At 37.1% G+C, this 13,193-nt stretch overlaps 1 protein-coding gene across 2 annotated transcripts in view; it reads left to right on the forward strand.

The window, feature by feature from the left end:
• LOC126297731 (ATP-binding cassette sub-family D member) overlaps positions 1-13,193 on the forward strand; it is an 80,796-nt gene that overhangs the window by 11,544 nt on the left and 56,059 nt on the right. For both annotated transcript variants that reach the window (XM_049988872.1, XM_049988873.1), the window contains 3 exons: positions 2,861-3,033; positions 6,791-6,965; positions 12,004-12,119. In XM_049988872.1, coding sequence (XP_049844829.1) covers positions 2,861-3,033; positions 6,791-6,965; positions 12,004-12,119 — 464 coding nt within the window. The remainder of the gene's footprint in view (positions 1-2,860; positions 3,034-6,790; positions 6,966-12,003; positions 12,120-13,193) is intronic.

Consider the following 13,193-nt stretch of genomic DNA (forward strand, 5'->3'; position numbering starts at 1 on the left):
TACAGGATTTACCTTCTCTTCTAAATGTGAAAATATTTTGTTGATGCTGACCTACATAGGGAGAAACAATCATCATAGTAAAATAAGGGAAATCAGAGCTCACACAAAAGGTATAGGTGTTAGTTTTTTCCACTTGCTTTTCAAGAATGGAATAATAGAGAATTAGTGTGAAGGTGGGTGGATTAACTCTCTAATAGGCACTTGCATGTGATTTGCAGAGGAGCTATGTAGATGAATATTTTGAGAAGGCTCCACAATAATAATAATAATAATAATAATAATAATAATAATAATAATAATAGTAATAATAATAACTTTCAGTGATTCTACAGCAATCTGGAAGAAGCAGAGAATGAAACCCCACTGGTAAAACTGAAGACAAGTGCTAGAGAAGGAAACAATCATGTCATTCACAAACACAAAAATATTTAACAGTGTCATCCATAATGAGCTACTTAGTTTTGAAACATTGTAACTATGACTAAAAATGTAAATTTAACCAGTTAATTATTGAACTGCAGTGTTGGACTATAAGATGAAAAGGAAAGAATTTTTTAACAAAATATTTTCCTTAAAATTATTTAATAAAGATTGCATGGTGAAGAAAACATGTGAATCCTGAATTAACAGTTTTTAATTTTTTATAAAGGAAGGAAAACATTTACCAACAAGAACCATATCTGGAGATCATTGTAACTTTGCTTTATTTCCATATGTCTCGTTCCTATCGCTCGACTCATTGAGATGTCAGTCACAAAGTTACTTCACTAAACATGTTTTAGTATTTGTTTATATTAATAATTTGAAATGACAGGTGCTACTCACCGGACAAGTCCTTCATAGGATGTAGACAACGGAACATTCACACACTCATACAAGTACAACTGACACACACACACACACACACACACACACACACACACACACACACACCTACTGTTGTCTCTGAGTGCTAAGGCCCAATTGTAACTGCATCTGAGGTGAACAGCTATTTTTTCTGGGGTGGGCAATGGGGTTTCAGAAGAGTGTGGGGCAGCTAGGGATGCAGGGTAGAGGTTGGGGAAGACGCCAGTGCTGCCTGTGGGAGCATGCAGGTATGTGCAGCATCGGGATGCTTTGCTGGTGTTGCAGCATCAGGATGCTTTGCTGGCGTGTGTTTGGGGGGGGGGGGGGGGGCGCAACAGTGCAGAGAAGAGAGAAGAACGGAAGAGAAGATGAACGGATTATGTAGGTGAGCTGGTGGCACTGGTGTATGTAGGGCCATGGTAGGAGCAGTTTTTGAGACCAGGGTTACATGAAAGAAGGATATTTGACAACTCTCTCTACAACACAGCCTTCATTCCAGTAATGACCTTGGCCTCAGCCATCACTAGTTCCTGTCCTCAACCTGCATCTGCCCTTTCCTGCTTCCACTAGCCCTACCTACACTTTCTATTACAGCAGTGAAGTTGGGTAGTCCTCTCTCCCCTGTATTTCTGTCTTCATCCCAGTAAAGCATCTCGATGCTATACCTAGTGGCCCATTATGCTGTGTACTTCTTCATACATGCACTGCAAAATACCATACGGTGCATGGTGGAGGTTACTTTATACCTCTACTAGTCATTTCCTTTCCTGTCCCACTTGTGAATGGAATGAGGGAAAAATGTCTTTGCGAGACCTAATTTCTTTAATCTTATCTTCATGAGCATTATGTTGGCGACAGTAGAATAATTCTGCAGTCAGTTTCAGATGCTGATTCTCTAAATTTTCTCACTAGTGTTTTGGGAAAAGAACGTCATCCACCCTCCGAGGATCCCAATTTGAGTTCATGAAGCCTCTCTGTAATACTTACATGTTGGTCGAACCTACTAGTAACAAGTCTAGTGGCTCGCCTCTGAATTGCTTACTCAAACAGTACTCAGCAGTGTGTTGCACTAGTGTTCTATTCACAGTCTCCTTTATAGATGAGTTACACTTCCCTAAAATTCTCCTAATAAACCAAAGTCAACCATTTGCCTTCCCTATTCCCAGCTGTATATGCTAATTCCACTTCAGACTGCTTTACAGTTTTACACTTAAATATTTAACTAATGAGAGTGTTTCAAGCAGGACACTACCAATGCTGTATTCAAACATTATGTTATTGTTTTTTGTATTCATCTGCATTAATTTATATTTTTCTCCATTTAGAACAAGATTCCATTCATCATGCCAGCTAGAAATTTTGTGCATGTCATCCCTGCACACTCTTACAGGCAGCTCTGGCAAGTTCCCCACCTTTACCCTGACATTACTCTCTCTTCTGTACCCCCATTACCCAGCCCAGCAAAGATTGCTGCTCATTCCAGATGCAGTTGCAGTTGGGCTTAAGTTCCCTGAAATGATAGTGACCATAGTTGTGTGCTTAAATAAATAAATAAAAAAATTAAATTGAATGTGTGTGAATCTGTGTGTGTTTTGTTGCCTCTGTCTGATGAAGAACTTGGTCCGATAGCTGAATATCATGTAGCAGTCATTCTCATAGAGCCTGTCTGCCACTCAGTGCCTCCCCTATGCGGTGACTAGCATCTGTCCTTGCATAATTTGGTTATTCCATACAGGATTTTCCATTTTTTCATTTCTTTATATTAGTTAAAGGTGGTTGGGAGAGCAGCAGTGTATTGGTTACAAAGCAGTTGAATCATTTGCATATAACTGAATGTCACCATTCTTTCTATCAAAAGAGTATAAAAAAAATAATGGGTATTTAATAGAAAGGATAGAACATAAGTTAATATACAACTAAAAATATTCATAGTATCTAAACAACAGACGTTAGCACAAATAATTTTACATACTATTCTGAAATCTTTCATACAAGTGTTACTGTTGAATTTCAGGTCCACTTCTGGCAGCTATTGTTATTGGGGTAACAGGGCAGATCCTAAAAATGGTGTCACCAAAATTTGGAAGTCTTGTTGCTGAGGAAGCAAACAGAAAAGGTTACCTTCGTTACATACATTCGAGAATTATAACAAATGCAGAAGAAATAGCATTTTATGGTGGTGAAAAGGTAAGTTTTTAAGGAATTACAATTGTATTTATGAAATGTTATAATTATGTGAACTAATTTTTCTATGTATGAAATGTCATTTACATGATTTGTGTACAAATAAAGCCATATTTTATACAGACATCTTGTAGGTGAGTTGTAAACATTTTAGTATAGTGAATTTCCACTTTGTCCAGAGATGAATTGGAACATTACATGTTGATAACCATTAACGTATAGCTGTTACAGTTTTTTTAGAGTTGAAACTTATCCTGTTGAGGAAACAAATATAAATAATTCTGTAACCATAAAATTTGGTTGTCCTTAGAAACTAAGATATTTAGAAGTTAAAAATTGCTGTTTATTGGTAAATAATTAAAATTTTAGAGACAATTCAGGAGCCCAATGGAAAAGGGGCACATGCCACCAGAGTATGCTGTGCCAGGAAATGGGAATTAAGGAAATATGATTTTGTATAGCAGTGTGAACTCCTGCTGTGATGCCAACAGTTGTTACAGTAACTATATGGTGTTTTGCAAATACTATTAACTATTAGGTCACTTTATTACAAGTTAAAGTACAGAAAATGAAATCCTTGACATGTAGACACATTACATAGCACGTCATTAATAGTCAAACTCCTCATCAATGTTTTCCTGTTCCACTGTATCGTCACTACCATCACTTATCAATGACTGATAAAAACTTGAATATATTGGAGGCACAAAGTGCAGTAAGCTTTGAAGGTCCTTGAACTTTGCTGCCTTAATTTGACTTCTATAAACTAACTCGCACAGGTTTCTCAGTTTGATTGTGTGAATATTTGATAGGTACAAAATGTTCACTGCTCACTTATCTAAACAACATTGTGTTTATGATGTCTGCAGGCTTTTTGTCAACAATAACATTACGTTTGACGATACTGTTCATAATAGACGACAAAGACAGGAAATTGTCTTTCTTCATTTCAACCACAATGAATGCGTTCTTTTGCTTGCTCTTTCTTATAAGTTCAACCCATTTTACTAGAGTGTACACAGTCCGTGTCTTTCTTTTCAGCATCTCAATAACTACAAAATCCCTGTCACATGGCAGGAACATGTGACCAGGGAGGAGAAATTTTTGCTCAACAACATCAACACATTTTTTATTTAGGAGATACAACCACAGGCTTAGGATAATATAGTTTTTATTTTGTCCAACATGCAAATCAGAATAAATGATAAGCCTTCAATGACGTTCTTCCTTTCACCATATCTAAAGCCTGTAAAACACAGCTAGCTACTTCATCAGCCCCTCTAGATGCAACATTGTCAAACCAGACACACATCTCTGCTTTCTCATCACTACAACAGTGAATACAGAAATTATATGTCCAAAGTTGTCTCTTACAAAAAATCGTTTTTTGGCAATGCTTTTTCTAAGCCCATGCACAAAATGAGTGCATAACTACCATCCTGTTTTGACTCATTTGAGTCACTTTCCAGAGCATTATATGTAGCTTCAGCTTTCTCAGGATGTAGTTTGATGTCTATGGATTCTGTGTTATTACGTGCCTTAGCAGAATCACAAATACGATATGTATCACGCGCCGATAATTTAAAACCAATATTGTATTCCATGTTGAAAATGGTTTCATACACATGTTGTTTCGCTGGTACTTCTTAAAAATACAGATTATCTTCACAGTACAAATCATACATTCCAGCAATCAAGTGAACAGAGGTTATGTAGGACTCGTTCGGATTCTGTGTTCTGCTACAATGTGATGTGTACCTGGGAAACATTTCAATGTGATTTGTAACCTTATTTTTTCTGTTGTTGTCAATGTCATGAGGCCTGTTAGAATGCTTGACTCTTCTGTTCTGTCTAGGTGCATGTACAGATACATATGTTGTAGATTCAAGACTCTCAAATGTTTAACAGAAATGGCATGAACAGCTAAAAATGCAGTCCTACACACTTCAACCTCAGTAACTGGAGTGTCACGAATAAAATACCTGCACGAAACCTTCCTCTGGCTTACTGTTGGAACCTTCCTCTTCTTTGGATCCACTTTTTTTGCACTTATTAGGCCACACTAATCCAAATAAATAAGCATTTTGCTTATTATAACCTCCCAACCGATGAAACTCAATAAATATTGCCTCCTTCTGTTCTTCATTCGGAGTTGAGTATTTGCAGAAATTAATTTTACAGCATGGATCACTGGCACTATGAAACACTTTCTCGGGCACAATCTTATTTTTTTGCAATTTATATTATTTTCCATTGTTTCTTAACCTCTTCCTTTCATTATCTTTCCACTCATTTTCTTTACGAATATATATATATGTGCGGATGGATATGTGTGTGTGTGTGTGTGCGAGTGTACACCTGTCCTTTTTTTCCCCTAAGGGAAGTCTTTCCGCTCCCGGGATTGGAATGACTCCTTACCCTCTCCCTTAAAACGCACATCCTTTCATTTTTCCCTCTCCTTCCCTCTTTCCTGATGAAGCAACTGCCAGTTGCGAAAGCTCGTAATTCTGTGTGTGTGTTTGTGTGTTTTGTTCATGTGCCTGTCTGCCGGCGCTTTCCCGCTTGGTAAGTATATTGTTGCATTTCTTTGTGAGTAACATTAATAGCAACACCTATTGCTGCCATCTTGGAAACATATGAACAACATTTGAGAAATGCTTTCTGCTTGGCTTTCCAAAACCAAGTCAACCAATGAGACGAATCAACTCATGATATGCAGAGATACTATTGGCATGGGCCTCTTTTGCACTGGGAATGTGTTAGTCCTTAATAACAGCAAATATAATATGCTCTCTTTAAAGGAACAGGCGTATGCCACTGTGTTGGAAGTTCCCTCCTACGATACTAGATGGCATCGGCTGTCTTCCTGTACCAAAATCACTGCGCAGGTGGCATGTGCCCCTTTTCCACTGGGCCCCTCAATTGCAAAGCATTTATTGTTAGCTTTTTGGGATGCGGAGCAATAAACAGAGGGAGACACACAATGTACTTGTTAGTGTAATTAATGTCTGTATAGAAGTAACATACAATGCTGTACTAACTGAAATGTTACACATCGTATCTAGAAATCACAATTATGATTCATGGATCATGCAGCTAAATAACTATGAGAAGTATATAAATGGGATCAGCTGATTAATATTGTAAATGTCACATTAAATGCTTGTTTTTCTTTTGTTCTTTATGTTCCATTGAAGAATATGGTAGATGTGAGCACCTTATATTGCTTTTTTTATAACTCATTTGATTATTTTTTGAAAACATATAATAATTAGCCAAAATGTACGAAAATACTTAGGATAGTACTGAATAGTTATTTCTCTTATCACCTGTCAGCTGATAATGCACCCCCTCCCCCCTGGCTTATCCTGTTTTATTTAATGGATAGTTAGTCCATTAAAATGATGATGCTTTCTGTATTTGACAAGGATTGGCAAAATAAACAACTGTGGCATGCACGTGGAATGCTTTAGGAAAACTGTGAGAACTTATAAAGACTTGGGCATTTACTTCATATTCTAACTTTTCCACCTCAGAATATGGTCAAGACATTATGTTATTTATATATAGGTGATGCTACACATCATGATGATACAACTTTATAGAGCAAGACTTCTCTCTCTCTCTCTCTCTCTCTCTCTCTCTCTCTCTCTCTCTCTGTGTGTGTGTGTGTGTGTGTGTGTGTGTGTGTGTGTGTGTGTGTGTTATTATTTTCAAAATAATAATGCAATGTAATCAAAAAACTAATTCTTAATTTTAGGTTGAGTTACACCATCTACAAAAAGCTTTTGCATCTTTGAAGAAACAAATGAATGTTATATTCTCTCAGCGTCTGTGGTATATTATGTTGGAGCAGTTTCTGATGAAATATGTGTGGAGTGGTACTGGAATGATCATGGTTTCTCTGCCAATATTAACTGGATCAAAGAAGGAGGGTAAGGAATCATTTGAAATTATTTGTGTATTCATGGATAATTTTGTAGACTGAAAGCATCTGCAGTGAAAAATTGCACAAATCTTTTTGTTGTATTCATAACCCGTGCAAAATATAAATCTTGCACAAAAGGAACCTAAATTTACATACAGTTACTTTTTCACATCTATTGCTTTTGTTAATTGACACTGTTATGAAAAGGATAGATTGCTACGCACACATAGTCTGCTGAAAAATTACATGTTTGGATTTGGAGATGACTTGCGTAGTGTGTCAGTAAATATCGGAGAGTAAAATGACAATTTAAGAAGTAGAGTATTATAAAATATTGTAGTATATTACAAAAAAACTAAAAAATCAGGAACATCAAATGACATCTAACATGAAACAAATTCAAACAAAAAATCAGAACTAGTAGAGCAATTTTATTTTTCTGGCACTGAAACAATTTTGAGTAATGTGATCCAGTGACTGCTCCCTCCCTGGGAAAAACTGTATTTGCAGATGTTTATTTATTTATTTATTTATTCTCTTTACAGATGTCATAATGTTACTGAAAAGAATGTGCCAAACATCAGAGTATTCAATTCAAATTATAAAACTCCAGTTAAAATTAAAAACAGATATCTAGTGAACAAATACCATTTTTTTAAGTATATTGATGCACTGAGTTAAGGTATTAAAATGTGTGCACACTTACTCAGTCATCCTCTCTGTTATTTTTATAATAAGTTAGAGGAAAGAAAGTTTCCATTTTCTGATCGACTTAAATGTACTTTGGTAACATCAGTCTACGGAAACTATTTCCCAAAAGGATTTAAATGGACTGTTTGTGATTAGGTGTATGATCACATATACAAAAAAGGCTTGCTGGAATTTGTTAAAATTCTCAATGGAGAAAGCAAGATTCAAGATTATTAATGAATGTTATTGTAATCTAAGTGATACAAGTTTTCCAATAAGAATTTTCTGCAAAGTTTTGAAAGTACTTGACAGTGTAAAATAGAAATTGCTACTCTAGAAATTTATGTACCGCAACAGGAAACCCAGTCAGTGAAACAATATCTGCAGTTGATGTAATTCTAAATATGTATTTTACCATACCTTTTGCTAATGAAGGTTAATATGAATATGTAGACCCTTAAGATTTGTTGTTGTTGTTGTGGTCTTCAGTCCTGAGACTGGTTTGATGCAGCTCTCCATGCTACTCTATCCTGTGCAAGCTTCTTCACCTCCCAGTGCCTACTGCGACCTACATCCTTCTGAATCTGCTTGGTGTATTCATCTCTTGGTCTCCCTCTACGATTTTTACCCTCCACGCTGCCCTCCAATACTAAATTGGTGATCCCTTGATGCCTCAGAACATGCCCTACCAACTGATCCCTTCTTCTAGTCAAGTTGTGCCCCAAACTTCTCTGCTCCCCAATCCTATTCAACACCTCCTCATTAGTTATGAGATCTACCCATCTATTGAGATTTGAACCATTTTTAAATATGTATTTTCATTGAGGGTTTTTTTTATTATAAAAAAATCTGTATCAGCCAAATTAGAAATACAAAATGAGTATAAGGAAGACAGTAACAGAGTGGTTCACAATAAATTGTTTAAATCTGATGGATGCACCTCCTCTTCCATGGTTTGCGAGGTATTAAGTTGCTTTTAGAATCTGCCTCAACCTTCTGTGCATGGTAGATTTAAATGTACCATATGAAGACTGGTGTTGATGATGAAACATGGATGAACTAATTTTATACAGCAGCACAATGACAACCTGAATGTATCTTTTTGATGATGCTTCTCAAACAAGAGTGGAGAGAATAGTGAGTTTGGGCGAAAGACTTAAATGCCCTTGATTTGCTGCAAGTGAGTATACCGCCACAGTCACTCTGAAAGAAGATAGGATAGAGACAGACTGATAGACAGGGGTATACCTTTCTGACATATGAGTTATGTGGATTCCTGTTCTGCAGCAACAGTTTGCCTGCTCACTGCATTGGCCAGCACAGACATTCTTGGAGAAGTCCCAGTCCCATATAATGGTGCATCTCCTTGATACCAGAGACCAATCTAACATCTTTCAGTCCCCAACAGTGGAGGAAACCATCCATGGGCATCTTTAGATGTTCTAGAGGTGTGTTTATGTGGTTCTGAAGTGTACAAAACCAATCTTCTCAAGGAGACCCTGCAATTAATATTTTGAGAGGATGCAACAGTGACTGAAACTCTTAACAACTTCTCATTCTTTTAACTTATTCAGACTCTGTCTATAATGTGCCACCTTTCTGCAATTTCTTCAGTCTCTTTCACATATACAGTTTATTTTCATTATTTTTAAACCAAGTGTTAGCAATGATTAAATTGTGCTCCGTCCAAAATTGTGCCAGGTGGCTTCCCTTTACATTCCTCATGTGCCCCTCTGTGTTTCCCTGCAATTTTTCCTTCTCATCCTTTCTCTGCTATTGAATTCCAGTCCCCCAACACTATCAAATTTTTGTCTCCCAGAACTATTTCAATAATTCCGTCTATCTCATCATACAGTCTCTCAATTTCTTCATCATGTGTAAAACTAGTAGGTGTATAAACTTGTACTGCTGTGGTGGGCATTAGCTTCATGTCTATCTTGGCTACTGTAATGCATACACTGTGCTGTTCATAGTAGAGTACCCACATTCCTGTTTTTTTTATTCATTATTAGATCTACTCCTGCATTATTCATATTTGATTTTGCATTGATAACCCTATACCAATCTGAGCAGAAGTTCTGTTATTGCTGCCAGCACATTTTGCTATTATATCCAACTTCAAGCTATCCATTTCTCTTTTTAAATTCTCTAACCACCTTACTCAATGGATCAAACATGCTACACTCCAACCTGTAGAATGCTGTTTTTTCTCCTGATGACAACATCGTCCTGAGTAATCACCACCTGGACATGCAAATGGGGGACCTATTTTGCCTTTGGAATATTTTACTCAAGAGGATGCCATCATCATTAAGCCATACAATAAATAGACTTGCATGCCCTCGGGGGAATGTAATGACTGGAGTTTCCCCTTGCTTTCAGCCATGTGCAGTACCAATATAGCAACACCATGTTGGCTAACATTACCAGGCCAAATCAGTCTATCATCCACATCCTCAGAAACCACTTGTTTGTATGGCCTCTCCAGTCTCTCCACAGATGCCCCTCTCCCCCCACCCCCCTCCCCTATCTGCATCATAGAGACACACAACCTGGGTAGGGGGGGGGGGGGGTTGTTAATTATCAAGGAAAACTGACTTAACATTTTTCTGAAGCTACAATTCTGGATTGCTGGGAAATAAAGAGAGTTTATGATCTATAGAAAAATTGTTGTAGAGCATGGTTTATGAATTTTCTCTCATACAGTCAACAGTAGCATCTGCACACAAATTTTATATGTAGTGTTAACTGCAACTCACCTTTAACGTTTCCCTAAGGTATTTCTGATATTGGGATTGATTATGATCATATTTTCGATGTATGGCAACATATTGGACACTACCTTTCAAGAAATCTTAATTTGACTCACATATTTGATAGAACATCGTGTAATTACATTCATCAGTTGATTTAATGGTAGTATGGAGGCATGAGAAAATTTTAAGCTAGGAAACATGACCTCTACATGTCCAGTATAGTTGTCTAGACTTCGCTGATAAAGGGTGAAAATCAGTACACACATTTGGCATATTTTAAAGAGGAAGGGTGCTTAATTAGCCCAATCAAAAGTGACAATACTGATTTATAAAATGTGTTCCAAAAATAAACTGTAATCTCACCTCGTTGACCGAGCTAGCAGTGGTTAGCACACTGGACTCGCATTCGGGAGGACGACAGTTCAATCCCGTCTCCGGCCATCCTGATTTAGGTTTTCCGTGATTTCCCTAAATCGCTTCAGGCAAATGCCAGGATGGTTCCTTTGAAAGGGCACGGCCGATTTCCTTCCCCATCCTTTCCTCACCCGTGCTTGCGCTCCGTCTCTAATGACCTCGTTGTCGACGGGATGTTAAACACTAATATCCTCCTCCTCCTCCTCCTCTCACCTCGTTGGTGCAAGTCTGAAGCTATGCAGGCTAGTCTTACAAGCCATTATGAAAACCACGTGAAAGATTGGAAGACATCACTACTTGAATACAAAACTAGTGATTTTCGTTGCTTTTCATTTTGATATATGAATACCCTTGTGTATACCATACTCAGTTGCGTGCAGGGGAACCAGAGTAGGATAGTCTTCAGCGAAAAAATTCTGAAAAAATGCCCTTTGAGTGCCTGGATTTGCTTTGATGTTACAGATTTTGGAATTAGTTTTACCTATGAGCAAGTGAACAGAAAATTTTCTTCTCTTGACTGATTCCACATATGACTGAGACTTTTCCCCTTGATATAATTTTGCATTTGTATTAGTTGGCAACTTTTCACACAAGTTTTTATAATAATTTTCTTTTCAGTTAACTTCTACTCATCTTTTACGACTTAATTTTAACTAAGAGCACAGTGCCCATTGTTTCCTTAACAGCATTCTAATGTTCATATGAAACCATAGTAGATTTTTCCAACAGTTCACTACCTTTCTCAGTACATACTTGTTGAGTGTGTGTCAGATACTACTCTTCAATTTGAGCCAAACATCCTGTATAGTTTCTCAATGTTAAGAGCTAATTGCACAGGCATTTTTGATTGTAGTTTTTTAACATATGAGAGAGTGTACTGTTTTCTCTCTTTCAAGATTGTCAGGAAACTTATCTCACCATTGTTGTTTCTAAAGATTGAGTGTAGAAGGATAACTCCTGCCAACTATGAATGAATTTTAAAATGTGCACATTTTTACAATGCTTTATTTAGTAAAAAAATAATTTATTTTGGTTTCAGTACTTAAGTTTACGACATTGAATGACAAAAATTATGATTGTGGTTGTGGTACAAGTGGTGGTGGTGGTACTGTTGTTGTTTTTAAAAATAATATAAATTACCCCTATTGTTATGCTCATGTGGTATTTTGAATCCCTGTCTTATAGGTCAGAACAGTTCTCCAGATGGGGGAGTTAGTGAGAGAACTCAGTATTTTACGACTGCAAGGAATTTACTTGGTTCTGGAGCAGATGCTGTTGAAAGACTCATGTCATCATACAAGGTACGTATTTTTGTGTTATTTGTGTGCTGCCATGTGTTCTACCTTCTAATATTGTTCTGGTCTTCAATCCAAAGGATGGTTTGATGCACCTCACACTCGTTTATCCTGTGTAAGCCACTTCATCTCTGCATAAGTACTGCAACCTACATACACTTGAACCAGCTTACTGTACTCAAGCCATGGTGTGCCTCTGCAGTTTTTATCCCCCACCCTTTCCTCCAGTACCAAACTGACTATTCCTCTATGCATTGGGATGTGTCCAATCAACTGATCCAGTCTTTTAGCCAAGATTTGCCATATACTTTAATTCTCTCCAATTTGATGAAATGTTTCTTCATTAGTTAACCAATTGACCCATCTAATATTCATCACTCTTCTGCAACACCATATTTCAAGAGAAGCGTCTACTCTTTGTTTGTCTGTAGTGTTTTTTTTTCCACTTATTTTGCTGCCAAAATAGCAGAAGATGTCTACTTTTAGTGTCCCATTTCCTAATCTATTTACTTCAGCATTGTCTGATTTAATTTGAATACATTCCGTTACTCTTGTTTTGCTTTTGTTGATATTTGTGTCCTAACCTCTTTTCAACACACTGTTTGCTATTTCTGACAAAACTGCAGAGTCATCAATAAATGTCAAAGTTTTTATTCCTTTAATTCCCTTTCCAAATTTCTCCTTGGTTTCCTTCACTGTTTGCTCACTGTACATATTGAATAACATCAGGGAGTGGTGACAATCTTGTCTCACTTCATTCTCAGCCACTGCTCTCGTTAAATGTCCTTCGACACTTAAAACAGTACAAGTTGTAAAAAAAAACCTTTGTTTCCTGTATTTTATCCTTGCTACCTCCAGAATTTCAGCACTGGTATTCCAGTCAACATTGTCAAAAGCTTTCTGTAAATCCACAAATGGTTTCAACATAACTGTACCTCTCTTCAGCCTTTCTTCTAAGATAAGGCATAGGGTCAGTATTGCCTTGCATGGAATCGAAACTGATCTTTCTCAAGGTTGGCTTCTACCAGCTTTTCCATTCTTCTGTCAATAATTTGTGTCAGTATTTTGTATCCCTGACTT

Source organism: Schistocerca gregaria, chromosome X (genome assembly GCF_023897955.1).
Source record: "Schistocerca gregaria isolate iqSchGreg1 chromosome X, iqSchGreg1.2, whole genome shotgun sequence".
In the NCBI taxonomy this organism is placed as follows: domain Eukaryota; kingdom Metazoa; phylum Arthropoda; class Insecta; order Orthoptera; family Acrididae; genus Schistocerca; species Schistocerca gregaria.